The sequence below is a fragment of the Micropterus salmoides genome, unplaced genomic scaffold (genome assembly GCF_014851395.1).
Source record: "Micropterus salmoides isolate LMB-PRFRI ecotype aquatic unplaced genomic scaffold, ASM1485139v1 Ms_hic_scaffold_9, whole genome shotgun sequence".
Taxonomy (NCBI): domain Eukaryota; kingdom Metazoa; phylum Chordata; class Actinopteri; order Centrarchiformes; family Centrarchidae; genus Micropterus; species Micropterus salmoides.
Genome location: NW_024044681.1, coordinates 22,351,872 through 22,375,876, shown reverse-complemented (window position 1 = coordinate 22,375,876; position 24,005 = coordinate 22,351,872). Strand labels below are relative to the sequence as shown.

Genomic DNA, 24,005 nt, shown 5'->3' with positions numbered 1-24,005 from the left:
ATGGTCAAGGAAATGTTTGTGCAAGTCCAACTTTATATAAACTTTTTTTAATGCTACTTTGATCAGAAAGCGGGGGGGGAAAGGTCTTCATGAAAACTTCAAACACAAAAACTTGTACTTGTATCAGACAAGTGTGGCTCATCAACTAATTAATTCTAAGTTTTAACTTTGTGATGTCTGAAGACGAGAGAGTCTGAGTGAGGTCTAACAGCTAGAGGTGATCCCCTGAGAGATGTAACAGCTTCAGCTGGGAATTCTGTAAGAGTCGGGTCGGGTTAATTGTTATCACCCTCTGCTGTAAAAGCTGTGATGGCTAATATAGCTTTAGTGACTTTTAAATTTTAGTTCTTATAGATTTTTCCAAACAACTCCAAAATTCAACTCCAACTCCAAATTTCAACACCATGGTTGACTCAGCTATCACATTACATGCTTGTTTGTTAATTTGTCCACAGATGCCAAACACAGACTGCCAATAAGGTCATTTTGTTAATTGGTTTGAAGTAATGTGGAAGTGACATTGCCATCTTATTTGTTCTACGTTATGGTGTCAACAGCTATGTGCATTGTATGTTATATCATCGGTTTTAATATATATACAGTCTGTGTTTTATGTACTTAATTTTCAGCCTCATGTGTTTTGCTGGCAGATCCCAACAGATCCTGCAGGCACAGTTGCTGTCTGGCAGCAGCTTTACTCATCGAGTCTTGTCCCTTGTTTGGTTACTAAATAAGAGTGATATGTGTGTCTGCAGATGCTAAATGTGAATGCATGTTGTATGGTATTTATGTGTGGAATAAATACATGAGTGCATGTTTGTGCTTTGGCATGCCCACAGCCAAAGCACAAACATGCACTCACATAGGTTTTGCAAAGCCTATTCAACCATGTTTACTTTGCATTGTGGGGGGAGAGCCATGTGGTGAAAGCTTAGTGACTGAGCTGAGAGATGCAGTCATGTCATGTTGGATATATTTAGATAGATCCCTCGGGGAGGGGGGGGCTCAGTAATAGCACTGGCCATATTGCACTATATTTTAAATAACATCAGCAGTAAAACATATAATAAAACAATTTGGTCCTGTTCTAAAGTCACTTAAACATTTATTAGAGAGAAATTGCTTTGCAGACCAATATTAAAACTATAAAAACTATGAATCTCAATACAGTGCATTTGGATACTGAAAATTCTTTGCTCAATAAAACAACTGCCTGTTTTCATCCAGACTTGCTATTCTGACCTTTATAGTAACACAGAGATTTGTATATTGATGCCATTGGTATTATATAGCACTGGCATTTCCCTGTCTGTGAAAGTGCAGAGGTAAGGCTATTGTTCAATATAAATACAACCGAAGGATAGATAAGTTACACTCACTGACCTGTTAAAACAATGTACAATTGATGTTCCTGTGTTCACTGTCTTGATAGTAATCTATCATGTGTCAAAGGCAAATCATCTCCCTCATGTACTGTATGCATGCAATACAGCACTTGCAGTGTTTCTGTTAATTCCGGTATGAAAACATAATAGCCATAAAACTGAGTTCTCCTTATTGTAAAAGCGCTCATTCCATAGACTAGAAATGAGACAAGCAAGGCTGTGGTGACTCTGCGGTAGTAAAACAAATAGCTTGGTGATGGCTTGCCAAGTGTTTCATATGCCAAAATTTGGCAAAATACACCACATCCAACAAATGTAATACAGTAGTGCTTAGTAGTAGTAGTAGTAATGCGTTTAAGGCTATAGCACAATATGAAAGCAATATATTTAGAAGTCCACAGGCCAAAGAGATTAGATGAACAGAAAACTTGTAATTTAGCCCTGTGTTGGAGCACTTAGTGTCTGTATGCTATTCTGGGATCAAATTATAATTGTAAAACCACATGTAATCATCTTGAATCAAACCTCTTCAAATAAAAATTAAGGCTATCACCATGTTGCAAGTGCAGTTAGGAAAAAGAGAAAAGAAACAGATTTGATATCTACAGCCCTCTTACTGAACTCAGAATCTTTTTATGGAAATCCTGATCTGTTTTCCGCGTGTTGCATTTTTTTCCCCTCCATTGACGTACAGCTAGAGTTGCGTGCACCTGTGTGTCTGTGTATGTGTATGTCTGTGTGTGCTCGAGTGTGAGCCATGTGTTAATATGTTGATACAGGCGGTTCCTGTGACACATTCCTGCTGAGCTTGGCTCAGATCAGGCAAGCTGATAATTTTAGCCGTGCCTGTGTCAGTCAGTCCCGCCGTGTGTGGACAGTGAAGAGAAGGTACCACTCATCGACATTTGTAATCCACTACGTCATTCTTGCCTGTGGACTATACATGATAAATGTGCGTGTTGTAATGTGTTAGTCAGCAGATGGGCCATCATAGCAGCAATATGCTGTTTCAAGCAGACTGACTACAAGAAATGCAGCATTGAATTTTGCATCACAAATGTGTGGTTAGTATATGATTTTGTTTAGATACAAGGAACATGCAACACAATGTAGTACAGTTCTGCACTGCCTTTGTAAAGCCTGTAGTATTCAGTTTGTATTGAGATGGCATCAGAGAGGTCACTTTGAGGCCTTTTTGAGCTGGACTGAATTTATTTTCTCCACCCTGAGAGTGGTTTAGTCCTCCTACTTCTCCTGGTTTATGTGCACAGGTTGACAGACATGCAAATCATAAATCTGCTGACCTGTCAGTGTGATGTACAAATGATGGAATTTCTAATCCCCTTAAGTAAATTAATTTCCACCCTGTTAGGAATCTGAGCCATAATGCACATTTATGATTTGATTACAGGTTTTTTCATGATGTCTGTTTAAAATGAGCAGCATGAGAAAAAAACCCAACAACTAGCAGACATTCACATTGAGTCAGGCTATTCTGCACCTTACAACCAGAGAGTAAAAAAATAAATAAATAAATCTTCAGGTCACATTACATAAAAGAATGTATTTTATCTCTGACACCCTCGAGTCAGATTTTGGTGTGTGTGTGTTTCTGTGATGTGAAGGGCATGAGAGCAAAACGCCCATGGCTAAGTGCTTTTATTCTTCCTGCTTGTTTTCTGGATATTTGGCTCTTACATAAACCTCATGTTTGACCCTTATCTTCTCTAAAAGTCCACATATGATAACAAACATCTAGACTTCCCATGGATCTGGTTAAATACAAACAGTTACACAAAGGCATGGAAGGTCTGTTCAACTTCAGCCTACCTGAAGCATCATTGTGGTCGGGGTTTTATTATGGCATGTGACACAAAGCTGTTTATGTTAATATATGTTTAGCTCAAGGCGTCTATTCCCTCAGTTATTTAAAGAAACAAATTATTTCAGGATCAGCTCCTCTACCATGTAGCACACACTCCTCTTTCACTGAAATATTTCTCTCTGCTGGGAGAGGGTTGGGTAGGATAAGAAAGAGGATAAATAATCTGAGCATCATGTAATATTCCCTTTGAATGTCTTTAACTTCAAAATTTTTGAATATACACTTTAAAATGTGGATTATATAATGGGCTTATTTCTTATGCGTAAGCTGTTGTTTTACAGGATTATAACCGCCCATGCCAATTCTGTTGATGTTCAGTGTAAAACACACGCACGAAAAATGACCGACTGAATTTGTTTGATGTTCACTATTCACTACAAATGAGAGCAGAAAGATTGCCTTTTTCCCTAATTTGGACCAATATCAAGAGGTTGTGACAGTATGAGAGTGCGCACACTCTGGCTCTGTATTGTGTACTCCAAGAGATGTGAAGGAGCCTGTATCTCCCTATCTGAGCTGCTCATGTATCCATTTCTCAAGGCTCAGTGGAGTTGAGCTGCTGCTCTGATGTCTGCCTTGATGTTATTCATGTCAAGAGTCTCTTGATGAAGTGCCGTTTGCAACATAGTAACTATGAGCAGAGAACAGTTTAATGACTGCAGTAGTCACAGAAACACATGTTATTTCACAGGTGTAAGGGGTTGAAATATTAGTCCTTGACGTAATTATTTCTGTATTATGGGGCGCTTTTCTCCGTACTTTTACTCATGTTTACGCTACTACACAGATGTTTTTGTTGTGATCTTGATATTTTAAACTTATTAAAGAATGTGAGTATGTATTTTTTACGCTGGGCTGTTTTGTGTGGATAAAGCAAAGCAAAGTATATTTGTTATGCTCACACCTGCTTTCCCTTAGGCCAGCTGTGGTGTAAAGACAGCTGTGTAGCTGCCATAGCATTTCAGAAAAAGTGTCAGTATTTTCTTTTCAACCCATCGACCAATCAGTGATTTGCATAGACCTGTGTGTTTGCGATGAGCTGCCAATAACAAGCCTCTTTCTTACAATAGTATGTGCATAGTCTCAAATGTCTACATATTGCTATAATGTGTCTGTATGATGCATTTATGATGTATTTGTATAGAATAGCAGAGACACTGGACGCATGCGGATAATTCCCTTATAAAACACAAACTTTATTAGTAGCTATGCAAGCACTATGCAGGTTAGCTTTCTTACTCTATCTTGTTCTCCCATTCTTAACTTTACATACAATCACTGACAACCGTTAACCACTGACACTAACCCTGAGGAAATGACAACAGTGCTTTGGGATGCTAATGATGTAGTAAGTGACAGCGTGCAGAGATAAATCTGTGTGATATGTGCATTGCATGTATTGGTGAGTTATGGGACAGACTGATGTAAATGTTTAGCATGTGGATCCTTTTCAAGTATTCATTACTATGCTGGTCATATGAGGATCCCTGCGATTTTTTTTTTTGCGTGTGTGCAGCTCAGCGCACGTGCCTGGCCGTGGTGTGAAGGGGATGAGAACTGATAGCTCTATATATAGAAGTATATGTATGTCGAGGCTTGAGACTGGACTGTGCAGGAGAATGGAGGCTTGCCAAGCATACTAATGAAGGTTACACAGGCTGGTCCATACACGCCATCTAGCAGCTATGGGTGTGTATTCTTGTGTATACTTATGCCTTTGTGAGGACCAAATTAAGGTTCAAACCCTGAGAGTGAGGTGTGTAAGTTTTTGTATGCGATTGGTGTAACTTGAGTTGCTAAGGAGGAAAGGGGGAGGTGGGCCATAGTATGACTCAGATTGAAACAGCTGACTGTATGTGTGTGTGTGTGTGTGTGTGTGTGTGTGTGTGTGTGTGTGTGTGTGTGTGTGTGTGGTATGGTGTCAGGCCGGAGCTGTCAGACTCTAACACCATCATGGTAGCCCAAAGATATCACGGCAGTGCTCTGTTACACAATAACCTACTCGTTATTCAGTGTGTGTGTGTGTGTGAATGTACCATATATATAGTACATTCACACACACACACACATGCCACCTCTGCGTGCATGTCCTCCTCCTCATCATCACTTTTCCTTCTCATCTTCTTCTTGAATCTTTTTCCCCTTCACCTCTTTGTCCTCATTTGCCTCTCTACTTCTTCTAAGCATACCAATCATGAGGTTTCAGAGAACAGAAGGCACAGGCAGGAGGACACATAAAGCACATAAAACACAAGAATGAGCAAAAAATATCAAGGCATCAGGTGTTCAGCGCTGAGTGGAGGCACCTTATTGGCTGCAAGCAAACACTGCAGCACCCTTAACGCTCGTTACTACCTACTCACTCTTACAGAACCTTTCTTGTCGCATTATTTGTCGTGTGAAAAATGTAACACCAGCCTGAAGTGGGTGTGGATTTTGTGTGTTAGATTTCCTGGAGAACATCACTATAATTTGCTATTATTACTGTTGTTGTTTCCACCTCTTACTGACCCTGGGGCAGAACGGTTTCTTTTGGCTGGTGATATTGCACAAGTGAGTTGCTTCCTTATTTAGCTGGAGCCTATTCACTATTTGTATACAGAAAATAGTTCAGAAGTAGTGGTATAAACCTTTTAGTATCTTAAATTATGTAATGTAACATTAATCATTCTTTTATTTAGTAGTAGTCCAATGATGGTATGTTTACTAGTTTCGAGAGACTCATTGCGGGTGCCACTGGTGGTTCGCCTTCATCTCATGTAATAACTGCAGGAGTTGTATATTCTGATAAAACTGTCGTTTCAGCAGAAAGCACAGCGGTAAACCAATTATGCTGTGGAGTGCTCACTGCAGGGATGACAACAGTCTTTTTCAAAAGGCTGCCCACGCTGGAGTGCTGCATTTGGTATATTGGGCATGTCACATACCCTCTCTCTAATTACTTTCTGTGGAGCATGAAAACAAGACATCCTATTAGATTGTTCTATCCAGCAGCAATATGTTTGTGGGAGTTGATTTAGTTTAGAAAGAACAAGCATCAGATCTACTGTCAAGTTGACTTAGCGTTGGACTTGTTTGGTTAACAAGTATAAAAACGTTTCATAACCAGTTGGTCCTAATAAAATCAGTGTTTAGTATTTAAGTGTTTAAGAGTCTGCAGCAATATATATAAAAAAAAAACATGTGCCACAGTAGTCTGTATCGGGACGTCAACAATAAATTTGATGAACAGAGCTACTGATTGTCATTCTCTGAGTGGTATTTTTATCCTCTTTATCCTTTACTTCCTGTTACACCCACCACAGCAGTCTGGCCTGTGAGTTTAGGATGATGAGATTTTGGAAAGGTGTGTGCGGGTGGAAGCGGAGCTGGAAGTGAGGGAGGAGAGATGGCTGGACTCGATCCGCACAGATTAACTGGAGATTGTCAGAGAATAGTCACCTCTTTCTCCAGATTAAACTCTGACCACTTCATACGGACAGGGCATTTAAGGGATTGGCAGCAAAATCACCCTGTGACAAGATATTTGACTTGGAACTCAAAATGATAATCCCCTTTTCAGTATTAAGGGTCTTTCTTAAGTGTAATTTGATACTATAATGCTGGACGGAGAGGCATATGTTGAAAATTCTCATTGTACGTTTTTTTAAAGGTGACATCATGATTTATATAACTCTGGCAGCCCTGCATGTGTGTGTGTGTATGTGTGTGTACTTGGCTGTTCTTCATTACTATAACTGGAGGCCAGATAATTCAAATGTTTAGATGATCAGCTGCTGTTTCTGATCATTATTAGGCACTACTCATCATTGTTTTGAGTGTGCATAACATTTCACAAATTAAATAATTATGCCGCAGATTAAGTGTGTGTGTAAATTATGTTCCTGGATTCAAGACTGTTGTCATTCCAGCCTTGACAGCCTTCTTCTTGTCTATTTCAATCTTTACCGTTCACTCCCTCTGGCCAGCACGAATTGTTGGCCTATGATGCAATCCCTCCTCTCTGCTAGTTTCCCAGCCAATCAGAGCGCGGCGGTAGGAGGGCTCCCAGTCAGCTCTAGCTTGTAAACATCACTGACAGTAGGAGGGACTTTAAATTCGCACTCCCACCCTCTGTTGTCATCCCCGTTCAGCCTTTTTCAGTGTGTGTGTGTGTGTGTGTGTGTGTGTGTGTGTGTGTGTGTGTGTGTGTTTCGTGGAAAAGAAAAAAGCCAGAGAAGGAAAAGGGAAAAGGAAGAGTGGTCAGCAGGGCCGAGGGGAAGAGGCGAGAGAGGGGGGAGTGGGTGTGCATGTGTGAGTCAGGGTGTGTGCTGATTCTTCAGTGTTATACTGACTTAACACAGAGCTGCCATGGAGCCTTCCAGACTGATCTACTCCACACTTCTGACAGTAGGTAGTCTTTCTGTCAACTCTGAGTGTGTTAGTCCTCATGGACATACATGTGTGCGTGTGTTACTATACAGTATCAGCTCAGCTGTTAACCAGAGAAGAGTGTGTGTTTGTCTAATCTGTCAGCACATATTCATTGGTGCTATACAGGTGCATCACAGTGAGCAGAGAGCAAACGGACTGATACGTTTAATGTATTCATTCCTTTCCCTGTTAAACTGTCTCTTTGTCTCTTTTCCCTGTCCTCTTGTTGAACTGGGAAGAAGCCGTTTAATTTCCTGTCTTGCCTCCTCCCTTTTTTCCCCCACTTCATTTCCACGTGTGTGTTTTAAGACATACACATGAGCTGTGAGGATCCTACAGTAAAGCAGCAGCAGAGGTTGTAGTGCTGAATGAGACAAAGAAAACTGTTACTGTTGTATTCGGTAAAGCCAGCAGTGAATAGACTCATTGTGTGTTAGCTTCATGGGTGTTAGCTTGTTGTCACACACAAACATGTTGCACACACACACACACACACACACACACACACACGCACACAAACAATTAGTTGCACATGCAAATGCTGTAATCCTGAGAGTTTGGGGAATTTAGAGGGCTAAGTTCACCAACAACATTGCTGGTGTTATTGCTGCACATATAATGGCCAGGAGAATTATAACACATTTCATTTTGATGGTATTAGTTTACAGCTCTCTGCAGGATGTCTCCTCTTCGTAAATCTTTTTTTTTAAACTTTCTGTCTGGGCTTTGCTTTATCCCACCCAGCTGCCTTTAACTCCAGAGCCCAAATTATGAATCTGCACGTCTTCACTCACTTGCCAAGGCTGTCAGTTAGCTGGTCATGGTTACTTTAGAGCATCACATCTAAGCACGGTGGCCTACTTAGGAGTTTAAGGACCATGTCAAAACACAGTCTGTTGAATGCATGTAACTATAAACATCCACATGAGTACCCACCCACTCATGTGCATGCATGCATGCATGACTCCCACAAGCACCATGTATGCATTTTATGTTTACATGATGGCAGTAAAGCTGGAACATGTATGAGCTTTTTTTATATCCTCTGTCAGACTCCAAACAGATAATTTTAGCATTTGTGCTACTTTTTTGTCCAATGTTTTGAGAAATAATAATTTTTGGGATTCATTAGCCTCCATATTCTTCTTCTACTGTGGTCCACTCAATAAAATGTGTTCTTAAAATATAACCAACAGTAAACAAATAGACACCAGTTCACTCACTTCACTCTCCAGCAGTGACAACTGACAATAGGACATGAGCAGAGATGGGACATAGGGGATTGAGTGCTGTATTAGATCCAGCAGTGACAGATGTGCAGACAGAGGGGTGGGGTCTGGTGGGGGATGATGATTATCAGTGTGTTTGTGTGTGTCCTTGTCATTGAGTGTGTAACGTTCATAACTACTGTGTATCTTAAGGTCACTCATGTTTGTTTGAGACACTTGCTATTTATATGAGCATTTCAGCGCATGTCTGTGTCTGATATGAACAATACCTACTGAGAAAATGTGTCTCTAGACTACATTGCTGGACCCAGTTTGCAACACAGAGATAAAAATGGGTGGCAGTATTTATCAAAGGTGCCAATTTCCAACCAAAGGCCAAGTCAGGTGAAACGTTTTCCAGCAAGTACAAGTTGTCATGGCCTCTTGCCTCTTATTTTTAAAAAAAGTTGCACATGGCATGTGTACATTTTGTGATTCAGACTGGATGTTCTTCTCGGTTCATTTACACATTAGGTGCACAGCAATGAGAACAGACTGCAGTAGCATCTTTAACATGCCACTGTAATTATTTAGCCGTATGTGTTAGGGCTTGCACTGATGAATGTGAATATGGGTCATGTTAGAAGCAGCTCTTGTTTGTGTTGCTAGGTGTTGCTATTCATACCTTGCAGCTGTATTTCCATAATGGATGATAATATTTAAGGCATGGGGCTCCTCTTTTCTGGTGACCTCATAGAGTGTTGCTACTATTTCACCCTGTCACTGACAGATGTGTATGGTCATTTATTCAGTGTGTTATTAAAAATGACTATGTGTTCTCAATGGAGTTTAAATCAGTTCCAGCGTATATGTATTTACTATGTATTTAGTATACATTGTTATACACTGAATTCTGTGTTTAAAGGCATAAATTTCGAAATTTAAGCAAAAGGCGCCCAGTCACCAAGATTTAAATTCAGGATTTTAACCTGCTATCACTCACAAATTGATAGACAGTTATTTTAATACACAAAACAACTTAACAGAACTGGTCATTTGTAAACAGACCAAAATGTGTGAAGCACATTATCGTGTGTGTGTGTGTGTGTGTGAAGTTCACAGGTCCTGTACATGAAGAGTGTGTATTTTTAGTATGTTTTTGTGTACCTGTGTGACGAGAATGTTGTGATGCATTTTTGTGGCTTTGTAATGAAGGGCTCACCTTTAACCACAGACTGCTCTACTTTCTTTTAGTTTCCTGCTTTGGTGTAAACTGGGATGTTAATTGAACCAGACCAACCACATGGTCATACTGGTTTGTCTGCATCTGCTGCTGTCTGTACACTCAGGACTGGTGCCTGCTGCTATTTCACACAGTTCTCTTTCAGCTGGCCTTTGTCTGGTATTAACCTAGAAATAACATCATAACAATGGATGCATTTTTGTACTAATCAAGGAATTAAACAGCTTTGTTACTTTCGGTTCCTGGTGCCTCCTGTGGTAAATTTGCTGAGCATTATCAGCCCTGAAAGTTACACTCTCTCTTTTTTATAGAAAAATATAGGCAAATATTTCATGCATTTATCTCTGTCTCTCTGCAGGTTAACTGCTGTCATTGTCCGTGGCTTTAAATGTCCTCTGCCATGGCAAAACGCGAGGCTGGAAGCACCAGCCCTGTGGTGCGTCAGATAGACAAGCAATTTCTGGTCTGCAGCATCTGTCTGGATCACTACAGCAACCCCAAGGTCCTGCCCTGTCTTCACACCTTCTGTGAAAGGTAACTAACATTGATCAATGACAACTGGCAAAAGTCCTAATTACCTACACTTCCCTCAAGATAAACCTGACACAAAACTGCTTCTGCTCACCCCTGCTCACACTGTCTGCTATTTTTTAGCTTCTTCGACATACCTACTGTAGCTCTTTCCCTGCCAGTACTTATTCTCCAATCCTATCACTGAAGAATTATTTGTCATATTTACATGTGCCCTAATAGAGGAACCTCATCTATTGCAAATCCCTGCCCACAATTAAACAGCTCAGAGCACTTCTCCTCACCGACTCCCCTGGGATAAGTACATTCCTCAGCATCAGGGACCGCCAACGAACACAGTCTGAGAAAAGGCTCATTGTTGGGAGACACAATTACCATGCCTCAGGCGATACTTACTGGGGCCTTTCCGTGCCGGGCCAAGCAGAGGAGGCTTTTGGAAAGCTTGTTGTGGGTCAGGGTGGGAGGATGAAGAGGGAGATATGTTGTTAGGTACCGGGGATAGCTAGTATTATCTTTCAGACTGGTTTAGTTCTAAACCTATGATCAAACAAACATTTACGGAATAGTTTTGTATAGCCACACAGAGTATCGGGGTAAATCCTTTTTCCATGCAGTGCGAGGGGCATTTGCCCACCGGAGGGCAAGTTTAATCCCCGGTTTAACTGGATGGCATGTGATGTGGAGCCCTGCTGAGGTGAACAGATTTTTGTCTGGAGCTATACGTGATGTTGCCAGACAGATGTTTTAATACTGGATGGGTTGATGTAGTTTTAGGGGTTTTAAGACTGAGCTGGCAACCCCATGCTGGGTTTAGTCTGTTTAGTATGGTACCTTTTAAATTTAAAATTTTGTTCCCCTTTTTCTCTTCTTCTGATATGTCATATCACTCAACTGTTTGAGTGGTCCTGTGGTCCCCAGCTGGTTGTGTGTCTGACAATCCAACAGTAATGTATTCAGGCCTCACAGCATTACAGTGGTGTTGACAGAGCGGTAGGTAGAGAGAGACTTTTGTTGAAGCCCTCTGTTGTTCTCAGAAGCTCACAACTGCAGTTTATCAAGGTTTGGTTACAACGCAGTGTGGTATCATAAATGAAACATGCAGCCCAAACCGCTGCTAGACATCCTTGTGTACAGCAACAGAGACTGACCTCAGGTTTCTTGCAGCATTAACCATCAATTTAGCGATAACACAAAAACAATCGTGCATCACATGCTGGATGGTAGCCAGAAAGAGAGGTAACCTAACCTGCTCGCTGTCAGCTTTTCTTCAACAATCTCTTGAGTTTCTCTCTGACTGCTGAGCCTGAAGGAGGTGTCTGACACATTTCTTCATTCATATAGTCGATATCAAAGCACACATCAGAACTCATTCATTTGCAGAAGTTTACGTCTTTAGAAAGGCAAGTTTGTTACCCAAGGACTATCTTTAACATGACCGCTTTATAATGCTGTGACATTAAGGCAGGTATCAGGTTGTCAGTTCCCTTGCACTGGAACATTGTAGCAATACTTGCAATACTGAAATAATCGCTGTTTAAATAAAACAAACCTGTATTAAGCTTTAGACACATAATGACACTGATGAATGAAGTGAGTTTTTGAATGTCAGAATCAGAATCAGAATATCCTTACTTATACAATTATACAATAAGACAATAATAATCAAACACAGGCTACAGTATAGAATGTAGGCTGCATATAGTCATATTGCGTGTGATATTTGCACGTTGAAATATAGCTTGTCCTTAAATGCTGTTGATTAAAATGTAAAACTGACGTCTCAAAATTTACTTTAATTACTTTCTGAACTAGACACATTTTCAACTGCAAATCACAGAAATAAGTATTGGTGATTTACCTGACTATGATTTTATGAGTTGAGTACTCATTAGCTGTGGTGATCTTCCCGTCAGGTTCGTCAACTCAGAGTTCACCATTAGGCACCGTTAATGATTGTTAAACTTGCTTTCAGAAACAGGGCCTTGAAGTGTGGTTTAATTTGCATATTACAGCCGACTGTGGGTTTGGTTTTGGCTTGAAGGTGTCTAATGTAAGGCTATTTGAACCTGCATAACATCCTCAGCCTTTAAGGGCCAGTGGGGTAGAAGTGTGACGGCTGCCAGGAGGCGGGCTAGATCACAATGCAAAACCTCCTTACTTGCACACATAAACATGCAGAAGCATAAAAAAACATGTTCCACGCTAACATCTATTTTGCCTAAAGTCTTCTGTCTCTTTGTGTCTCTGTCAGGCAGATTGGTTTGCCAGAGATTCACTCACTCAAAGCGAAAGTGTGCGTGTTTTCTCCTGAGGCTGTGGGTTCTGCATATTGACTTGGATTCACACTTTTCCCCTATTTGTTGTGACAGGAGCACTATTTCGGCACTGTCACTCAATTACAGTGATAATGTGACAGCTCTCTCTCTGGTGTGTTCCTCTTCTTCACTCTCTGCTGTATTGGTAAATTGAATATGACTAATATTTACACACAGAACAATGCGAAATAATTGCTGTTAGATTGCATACTCTAATTCATGCTTTCTCTATTTGTTGACTCCCTCCCTCCAGTTGTCTCCAGAACTACATTCCCCCAGAGTCTCTGACCCTGTCGTGTCCAGTGTGTCGGCAGACATCTATCCTGCCAGAGAAAGGAGTTTGTGCTCTACAGAACAACTTCTTCATCACTAATCTCATGGAGGTTTGCCTAATCCCTTTTTTTTACTTCAAGTCAGGCACAAATTTGTTAGCCAAACAGGATTTTCAAGTACCTGCACTCACATGAAACACAAGACAAAACACAGATGAAACCAATTATGAGGGTAACAACAAAGCAAAGATTTCTTTAAAACAATTATTCATTGTATACTCAAAGAAATTGGACAGAGGGTGGGTGTGTGTTACTCTGCTGCTGCCTTTGTGAGAACCACTTTTGGTGTTAAACAGAGGGAGGACATTTTTGTAGAGTGAGGTAATTCTCGACGGCCCTTTCTTCATCAAGGGGCTCTTTTTAGGATTGGCTTTAAATTCAAGGTTATAAGGTTTCCATCAGGCATGTAGGGGTTATAATTAAGGATAACATTGTGAACATAGGGAATGAATGCACTAAATGGAGGTTCCACAAAAGTATAGAAGTGAATAAGAATGGGTGTTCCTGTCCTGAATAGAATGAACAAGGAAATTTAAACAATTTTGCGATCTACTCAGTTTAATTTGATTTTGGCTGGGGATCTTTGTTCCATGTGAATCCCTCTCTCTCTCTTTTGTTTCCTGTCATGTCTTAATTGTCCACGGTCTAATTAAAGTAAACATCCCCCAAACAATTCTTCTAAAAAGAAGAAGAAATAAATCCATGTCAACCGTTAGACAAGAAAACAGATGATAATTTGACAAATCTGTTGACACTTGCTCATTGAAAAACAGCATGATAACGTTTAAAATGTTTTTCACCAGGTTCTTCAACGAGACCCAGAGTGCTCGCGGCCAGAGGCCTGCAGTGTCCTTGAGTCAGTCAGCGCTGCAGCTGCAGGGAAGCCCCTCTGCTGCCCAAACCATGAGGGAAAGGTGGGAATCCCTTTTGTGATTCCTCAGCCCAGTCATCACCTCACTGAAACCACCCTACCTCTTTCGTTTTTAGCAATATTTAATGTAAAAGAAACTGAATCCTTACTTACCTGCAATGCCCAGCAAGAGAAAATAATGTTTTTTTACTCGGCTTGTCGCCCTCTGCAGGTGATGGAGTTCTACTGCGAGTCGTGTGAGACAGCCATGTGTCTGGACTGTACAGAGGGCGAGCACCGGGAGCATGTGACTGTTCCTCTGCCGGATGTTGTAGAACAGCACAAGGCTGCGCTGAAGACACAGCTGGATGCCATACAAAGCAGGTGGGGACTTGATACTTTGACAAAGCTTTCAGAATATTACCTTGACATCAGTGGTTGGAAGCTTAAGCATTTGGCCCAGATTTGGCATCTGCCATGAAAGATCACTTATGAAGAATTATTTTGTTTTTGTAGCTTTATAGCTAGTTAGGCTAATCATATTTTGTATTTAAATATTATTTAGGATTGACCATAGTTGTGTTTTTTATTTTTTTTCAGTTTAAACTCTTGCTGCTTCTTTTTAGTTTCAGTTTTCCTATTGTGTGATCTTGCAGGCTCCCTCAGCTGACAGCAGCCATCGAGCTGGTGAGTGAGATCTCTCGCCAGCTGAATGAAAGGAAGACTGAGGCGGTCGCAGAGATTACCAGTACGTTTGAGGAGCTGGAGCGGGCACTGCATCAGCGCAAGACAGCCCTCATTACAGACCTGGAGAACATCTGCAGCACTAAGCAGAAGGTTAGTTATGTTTCACACATTTACATACTATATACAGTGCATGCACTCACGCAGGTGCACTTACTTCATTGCACGTTCAATGTCAGATGCGGCAACACATACAGGTATTTTACAAACAAGTAGTCGAAACATGACCTGACACGTGCCTCACATTCCTGTTAACACCCTTCAGCCTGCTGACTTCCATCCTCCTCTTGCTCTTTTGTGTCCCTTTTTCCCATATCTTCCACTTACCTGAGCGCAGGTCCTGCAGGCCCAGCTTTCATCTCTCCTCCAGGGGAAAGAACACATCCAGAGCAGTTGCAGCTTTACGGAGCAGGCTCTCAGCCATGGGAGTGCTACCGAGGTGGGCTGGCAAATTGTAATTTGTACAAGCAAGCTAATAAACAGGTTACAGCACATATGGGAATTAGCTATTAAGTGTGTTGCACTAATGTAGCAGTATGTGAGCCCTTGCAAATAATTAAATATTTTCATCTGAAAAAACACAAACAGGGGGGAAAAAAGACTTTGAATATAATATGTGTCTCTTGCAAGTGTAGGTGCTGCTAGTTCAGAAGCAGATGAGTGAGCGGGTAACAGCGCTGGCCAGACATGACTTCCCAGAGAGACCACACCAGAATGCGCACCTGGATTGTCAGGTATCAGCTGTTTATTCTGATTCTAACTATTTCTCTGCTCTGGGTTTTCAATATGGTGGTCTGACTGATATTCCCACATGATTATTTCAAATGAAAAATGAAGCATGTGTTCCACAGGTTTTTTTCTACATATTTTCTTATTCACTTTGTACCCCCTATTGGGTTTTGGCTTGTTGTCACTAATAATCTCATGTTCAAATCTAATGTTTGTGTTTCATATGCTTTTGTAAAAATGTGGGTTATTTTGTGGTTGCCTGCCTACTACTACTGTATATACATCACATGGAACCAACCATGGAAATTAAACTTTAGAGAGCAATTTAGGGATTGTGCAGCACAAAATACTGTATATCCTGTGTGGTGTCCGCTCCAGGTGGAGACTGAAGGTCTGCGCCGCTCCATCCAGAACCTGGGTGTTCTCATCACCACAGCCGCTGTGGCTCACACCTCCGTCGCCACGGGAGAGGGCCTCCGCCACGCAGCAACTGGGCAGCACCACACGATTACTGTGACAACAAAAGACAAGGTACTGTCTTTAAATGATTTAGTCTCACTGCCATTTGCTGCATGTGCAGAGTGACCCTGGAACATTTTGTTGTAGCTTTAATCTTTTGACTAATGTGTGTATTTGCTTCAGTCACATATTTCAGTTTCTTTCAAATTCATGGTTCATGCTCTTGTTGTTCTCTTGCAATAAGCAGTTATTTAATGGTGGCCACTGTGGTCACCAAGGCAATTAATTAAGGATTATTATTCTCAAAAACAAATCTGTTGGGAGCTTGTGGTGTTGCCTTAGAGGCTGCAACCATGTGCCTATTGCTTGAGCAACAAGAGATTTTTTTGTTCTGAAATTGAATCAGAGACCTCTATCTGCAGGATGGAGAGTTGGTCCGGACAGGAAATGCTGTTTTAAAAGCAGAGATAGTGTCTGCGGACGGGAGCCGCGCTGCAGAGACAGAGATAGCGGACAATAAAAATGGGACATATGAGGTGGGCTACACATTACGCTCTGAGGGAGAGTACTCTTTCTCTCTGTTGCTCTACGGCCAGCCGATACGTGGCAGCCCCTTCCGCCTACGGGCGGTCAAGCCCTCAGATGTGCCACAATCTCCAGATGACGTGAAGAGGAGGGTGAAGTCTCCCAGCGGGACAGGGGGCCACATACGGCAGAAGGCGGTACGACGGCCTTCCAGCATGTACAGCACCACCAAGAAAAAGGAGAACCCCATCGAGGATGAGCTCATCTACAGAGTTGGTAAGAAAGATGACCCGTCCAGGAAAGAAACTGTACAGACCAACATCATAGCAGGGAAAATGTTCTCCATAAAGACAGCCTATTTTTTTTGCATTTTTTTTATCCCTCTAACTATGAATCAGGAATACTTATCACATACACCAAGTTTTTAGATTGACATCCTTCCCTCTTAGCAGCAGCTACAGTTTTCACTTTGTACCAGACAACAGAATGAAATGATCAGCATCAATGCACACATTTTAGTCCAAAACCAGCCTTTAAGGAAAAGTATCACACACTGAGACAGGGGTGAAAATAACCAAATGGCACTTTTACTGAGTGTGTAATTATTTATTTGTCAGGTACCCGGGGCAGAGAAAAGGGGGAGTTCACAAATCTACAGGGAATCTCAGCCTCTTGTAATGGCAGAGTGGTGGTGGCTGACAGCAACAACCAGTGCATACAGGTGAGACAGACACAGAGAGGAAAATGCATGTAAGTGCAACCATGTATGCCATGTTGGAAAATACTGTTGTAGTGCTGTGATCATAATTTCACTCAAAAAGGTCTCTTTGATGGAACTGATTGCAGGTATTCTCCAATGATGGCCAGTTTAAGATGCGCTTTGGGGTCAGAGGTCGGTCTCCGGGGCAGTTACAGAGACCGACAGGTGTCACTGTGGACATGAATGGTGACATTGTGGTGGCCGACTACGACAATCGATGGGTCAGCATCTTCTCATCTGACGGCAAGTTTAAGGTGAGGTCTCATTGTTTGTTGCTAATTTAAGGTTTATTCATTTATGATGTCTTTCCCAACTGAATGATTTCTGAAGGAAAAGAAAATCCTTTGTGCAATTTATCATGCAGGATTATACTCTTACTTTCTTCAGTGAAACATAACAAAATATTAGAAGTGGCAGAAGCTTGTTAAAAATAATTCCAAAGTCATTCACATCTTTCTCTCCCTGTCTTCATTGTCTTCCTCCCTCACAGAATAAGATTGGTGCAGGCCGGCTCATGGGTCCTAAGGGAGTGGCTGTGGATAAGAACGGGCACATCATCACTGTGGACAACAAGGCCTGCTGTGTCTTCATCTTTCAGTCCAATGGGAAGCTGGTGACTAAGTTTGGAGGCAGGGGGACGTCTGACAGACAGTTTGCAGGTGAGAAGGAGGACTTGACATGGAGCTCACAAACAATATATCAATATATGTCAGTGAGGCTTTTAAAGTACATCTGTCATGATGTTTGTATTTATTTATATATGACAACACAAAATATCATATATATATCTATATATATAGATATATATATCTGTATATATATATATATAGCATAGGTTCAGTTTAAAATGCCAGCTTGTGGCAGCAAACAACATGAACAGAAGTTACAGTTGAGGCTTCTATTTCAACCGTGCACTACATAATAATAAATAATAAATAATTAATACATACATACGGGAAATAAAACTAACAGCAAGGAATTTAAAAAATAATAATAACAATCACTATGTGGCGTTGCACTTGGCTCGAAAGCAGGCAATAAGGCATTAGCCTCAACATTCATTTTCATCACTAAGCCCAATGCAGAAGACGGGGTGTGTTTCTGAGGCATCAATGTCCAATTAAAATCCTTATTTTAAATTGAAACTTTCACTGCCAATTTGAGAAAAACAATAATGTATGCTTGTGCTCTCATTCTATTTCTCAGTATAGATCAGTGCATTATGTCGCATGTTACATATTGTTTAAAAATATAAGCTTATATATACTTTAAAGCAAAGCCCCAGACGATGCAGTGACGCCCTGCTCCCTCCACACCTACTCTATTTTCTTCTTTGCTTATCTTTTTTCTCTGACTACCTATTTTTCTGTTCTTCCTCCTGTTTTTCAATCCAGAAAAACTTGGCCCAAACTTAAATAAATCTGGCTCAATTTTCAGTAAGTACTAAGTGTGGCCTTGCTGCAACCTTAATCCCACAGTGCAGTGCCCTCTGTCTAACCCGACTCCCTGATTATGTGTCTGACCTCCTGAGAACTCGGATTGTTGACAAATTGCTGGATCATGTTGTGCCTGTACAATAATAATCACAGAGGGAGAGTACTCTTTCTCCAAGTACATGCACTTTGTAATAATCACCTACTATTACAACATTTTGTCATTTTGTATTGTGCTTTTTTGTGTAAATGGCTGTGAAAAGATCAGTGTGAATGATTTTCACTGCTCTGACTCCAGCACCATGAAACTAACCGATGTTCCAGATGTTAGCGGGATTGAATCTCAGAGCCATGAGCTTTTCCATATAATCTAACTTTGAGTTTTAGTACTGTTTAGGCACTCTGAAAAAACAAGAAACCAGCTGTGTAACTCAAGTTAAAGCATCCAATGCATGAAAAGAATGCCATAAAACTACTCCATGAAAACCAGAATAGTAGAAGTCTAATTAGACAAGGTTTTGTAATTGCAGCTTTAGGCACAGCTAGTTGAAATTTGAAATTTGTTTAAACAGCCTACTAACAGCAATGGGAATTTTGCAAACTACAAGAATCCGTTACTGTTCCAAGTACAGCAAATTCCCCGATAAACCTGCCTCTCTCTCCTTACCTAGGTCCGCACTTTGTTGCAGTGAACAACAAGAATGAAATTATTGTGACCGATTTTCACAATCACTCTGTGAAGGTAAGACACAATTTGTTCTGAATTATCATAGAAGTTGCCACAAGCATAATGTACAAATATAGTGTTATTTCATTTAGGTACAAGCACATTTTCTATATAGTTCACAGCGATTATATGTCAAAATGCACATGGAGATGTAGACAAAATGTGTGTTTTTACTGACTTCCTGTCCCAGGTGTACAGTGCAGATGGCGAGTTCTTGTTCAAGTTTGGCTCTCATGGTGAAGGCAATGGCCAGTTTAATGCTCCTACTGGTGTGGCTGTGGATGCCAATGGAAACATCATTGTAGCTGACTGGGGTAACAGCAGAATACAGGTGAGACAGGCGGTATACAGTCAGCTATCAAGACTTGAAACTTATTTTCTTCACTTTAGCTGTTCAGGAAATGAAAAACGGTGAGGTCATATTTAAACGTACATGAAGTAATGAAAAGCTATGGAAAAAGATCCATTTTTAAAATAAAAAGCACAGCACAGTAAACTGCCCAGTCAAGTCACTGTGACTTAAAACCTGCAGCTTCAAGTATTTTGGTGCAAAATGAACACTAAAAACTCTAACCCTTGTGTTTTTCTATTTCAGGTGTTTGACAGCACAGGCTCCTTTTTATCTTACATTAACACATCAGCAGACCCGCTGTACGGCCCCCAGGGCCTCGCCCTCACCTCAGATGGACATGTGGCTGTTGCAGACTCTGGCAACCACTGCTTTAAGGTTTACAGATATCTGCAGTAGACTAAGGGAAGACATCGCCGACACAACTCTTGCTTAGACAAGTTAACGTCACATACCGCTTGTGGACACAGAGCTGTAATGTGCCTGCACACTTTACAGTGGCCCCAGGTTCCACAAATTAATTTATTTCTCATTTTGTGCACTCATGTATTTTAGAAGATCTAATATTCAGACAAAGAAATCTGAAGAAAAAAATGTTTACATGAAAAACAACCCAAACCCCCTAAAATTCAACTATAATTAAAATGGTTTTTAAAGACAAAATAAGCTAGTTACCCCAAAAATTATTGCAGGAAGTGACATTAATTCCCCAAATATTCTGTTGATAAATGTTAAAAAAGAAAGAAAACATCCAGAACTATCTGTCTACCTTAAACTCTCAAAATGTGTTTTTAACCAAATCCCCTTGTGAAAAATGAACTGGAAATTCATTTCTGGAACAGCTGTTTCAACTCTATTTCTCACAAGTGGGACCTCAACAAAAGATAACCTGCCAGTGTGAAGTTGGTGATAAAACTGCAGTTTTGGGAGGGCAGTGCGGATGGGCAACACTCCCGACAACCAGCAAACAAAGCAAGATACAGAAGCAGAAGTCAACTACGTGGTGAGAAGATGATGCTTTGTGATTGAACAACGCTCAGGCCTTTCCCTCGAACACTGTTGCATGTCTGTGTGCTCCAAAAAAGAAAAACGACCCTGTCGTCACTGCCTTCAATTTCTCATCGGTAAACACAACAGAACATGCAGACAGGAGTGTGCAAAAGAAATGGTTTCATGTTCTAATTCTGCACCTTACCACTCTGACAAGATCCCAGCACATGTATATAGATAATTTGTTTCAGTCATAAGATGAGTCGACCTATATGCAAGTGTTTTTTTTTGTTTTGGTACCCAAAGACATCAAGAAGCACAACATATAATAGAACCACAAGGTTTTTGAATACATCCGAACCAGCGCCACTTCAACATTAAGTTCAGTCTCTTCTAGCCGGCCTTTTTCTTCTATTAACCAAAACAAACCCCCACTAGCTCTTGTACTTTTGTGTATTCTAGTTGTATATATGCATATTTAGGTATATATATATATATATATATATATATATATATATATATATATATATATATATATATATATATATATATGGATTTGGTGTCCATGTTACTTCACTATATAATCTACTTAATGAATCAAGGATTTCAACACTGGAGCATATACTAATACAGCAGAAGGTCATGCCATGTAGTAGCCGACTGAATGACTTCCTGACATCAAACAAACAAACAAAGTTATTTGCTGTTTTATTTTTTCAAAGGACTTAATTTATTTTTGATTTTCTTTTCTACATAATTTGTTCTGCAAATTATTTTTCTAATCGGTGCATTTGAGCTGTCTCCTCTTTGCCAAACATCATTGTACATAGGCCTTGTAACTTGTAGCACTGAAAGCAGCTCTCTCTTTTTGCCTCTCCCCAGAGCTCACATCCAGTCAAATAGTAACTTTTCCTTCTGCCAAAACGTATTGTTGTAAGTCTTGGTGAATTTTGCACAAAATACAAATATTATAAAAGTTATATAGTTTGCAAGAGTAATATATGCCTCTGTGTATAGTTATCATTTAACATAATCAGAAAGTGTACTGTATATTACAATCACAATACTTGTTATAGCTGACAAGCACCTTTATCATGGATTTTCCAGTATTTGCATTCATTTGCTTGGTAGTTCAAAACTTTTTCTGTGTGGCTCCTTGAGGAACACAACACCAGCTAACATGAAGTAAAACAGAAAGTGTTTCACCTGTGCTTTCTCAATAAATTGTCTATCCCCGATAATTGATCTGTAATTCATTTGTCTTTCCATCTGCATTTCTCACTTGGGGAAAACCCTCTGTAATGACAGATTTAGTTGACTTTCCTCCTCCATTAAATGGACCCCTGTGTTATTATGATTTTTTTTTATGTCTATCTCTCACCTGTAACTGACATGTCTGTGTGAAATAAAGGAAGCACATATAAATGAAACACTAAATCAACCATCTTGTGTAGCCTATACTGCATGCTACAAGAGGCCAGTGTTTCAAGAAGTAATCACTACATGTATGTAATCATGGCAATGGTATGATTGTAAATATTAAAGAATGACACTATGAACGCTTGTACAAATGGTCTGTTTTGTATAACAAGACTTCCATTAATTAATGCACTTTTGTGTGTGTAGTAAGAGTTACAATGATATATTGTATTTGAATTGAGGTTAACTTTTATATGCTTTTTCTTTTCTTTTTGGCATATTAGAAATCAGAGTGTCCGTGTCTTTTCTTGCCAAAATTACACTGCCTTATTAAGGAGAGTAGCTACTCTGAGTCATATCCAGTCAGGCCTTTTTTGTTAAATTCCCCTGCTCCCCAGTGGCTATTTGAAAAACTGTCAAATAAGCTGTAAACATGAATGTGTACATGTAGTAGTAATTGTACAAGTAATGGTAACTTGCCTGAATCTGCTTGTTACACCATGTCATTTAACATGAGTTATTCCTGAAAGATCAAGAATGAATGAACATTTCAGCTTATATCTTAAGTAGTAATATGATTTGTAGGCATTTCTATTGTGTATTTTTGCACCATTTTCTTCAGCCATTTTGTTTATACAAACTATTTCATTAACAACTTCCTCCCATAACATATGTTTACAGTTGCAAAATTAACACCAATATTAATGGTATTGAATATTAATGCAAAATCTGCATCTATATAGAGACCCCTTCTTGTAAATCAAATTACTCATAATAGACTGAAGTTCAGAATTTTTTGCATAAGTTTACATAAGCATCCATTACAGTTTGTGCTCATGAGAATGCTGGACAGTTTTTTTCCTCCGGAATAGCCCAGGCTTTGCCATGGATATAAAGTTTTCCCCTACAGTGATAGCGCCAAGCAGCCAATGGTGCAGCTTATAAGTATAGTTTTAATCAGTCTAATGAGTAGACATATCATTCATGTTGTATGGCCAGCATCATTAAGACCACATCTCTGCACAGAGACAGGGAAATAAGTCACTACTGAGTCATTAACAAAGCAAGAGAGCTCCGTTTTCTCACCTCCTCCTTAAATGTTTTGGAAGCAAGAAAACAATCAGCAACAACAAACTGTTTCAGATGGTTAAATGAAGATGTTGGACCAGAATAGCAAACAGGGAGCAAAAACCTTTAGTCACTGCAAAGATCTGCAGAGTTCCTCTGGCATTTCTGACAGGTGTAATTTTTGATGTAAACAAAAGGAGCATTTGCCAGGAACTCACACATACCGAAGTTTAAGTACTTTGTTATTCAGTTATAAAGATCAGACCATCTAACAGCCAGCACACCTACAAAAGTCTGTGAAGGAAATGGTGAACTAATTCAATAGTTTGATTTCTGCAATGTGGCATAAACCAGAACAATGGTCTTCCTAAAGACAGTGTTGAGATTCTTGACTAGGTCTAACCTTAATAAACCAGTCTCGCATTCATAGTATTCAAGTGTTGAATCTCACATAACTAGTGGACAGTGTGCACGGTTAACTATTTCAACAGGTTATTTTGCAAAGCCACTGTGGGAAAACAAATTACAGGCCAACAAAGATTTTTTACCTATAACTAATATATTTGCTGTTTTGCTAACAGTTTATTTTGCGAAGAAGGGCAATAATATTGAGAAAAGTGGCTACAGCAACTTGATAGTA

General features: G+C 40.1%; 1 protein-coding gene across 5 annotated transcripts in view; it reads left to right on the top strand.

Annotated features, from left to right (window-relative positions):
- Positions 1-22,441, top strand: part of trim3b (tripartite motif containing 3b) — a 29,828-nt gene extending 7,387 nt beyond the window's left edge. Inside the window, exons 1-17 of one of the 5 annotated variants that reach the window (XM_038708563.1) lie at positions 7,464-7,659; positions 10,493-10,668; positions 13,234-13,363; positions 14,116-14,226; positions 14,395-14,546; positions 14,819-14,999; positions 15,244-15,345; positions 15,542-15,640; positions 16,014-16,166; positions 16,517-16,895; positions 17,237-17,340; positions 17,466-17,633; positions 17,870-18,038; positions 18,774-18,815; positions 19,484-19,554; positions 19,730-19,870; positions 20,135-22,441. In XM_038708563.1, coding sequence (XP_038564491.1) covers positions 10,523-10,668; positions 13,234-13,363; positions 14,116-14,226; positions 14,395-14,546; positions 14,819-14,999; positions 15,244-15,345; positions 15,542-15,640; positions 16,014-16,166; positions 16,517-16,895; positions 17,237-17,340; positions 17,466-17,633; positions 17,870-18,038; positions 18,774-18,815; positions 19,484-19,554; positions 19,730-19,870; positions 20,135-20,287 — 2,301 coding nt within the window. In that variant the 5' untranslated portion in view covers positions 7,464-7,659; positions 10,493-10,522 and the 3' untranslated portion in view covers positions 20,288-22,441. Of the gene's footprint in view, positions 1-7,463; positions 7,660-10,492; positions 10,669-13,034; positions 13,093-13,233; positions 13,364-14,115; positions 14,227-14,394; positions 14,547-14,818; positions 15,000-15,243; positions 15,346-15,541; positions 15,641-16,013; positions 16,167-16,516; positions 16,896-17,236; positions 17,341-17,465; positions 17,634-17,869; positions 18,039-18,773; positions 18,816-19,483; positions 19,555-19,729; positions 19,871-20,134 lie in introns of those variants that run through there. The other 4 variants (XM_038708567.1, XM_038708564.1, XM_038708565.1 and 1 more) reach the window with 4 other exon arrangements.
- The last annotated feature ends 1,564 nt before the right edge of the window (positions 22,442-24,005 follow it).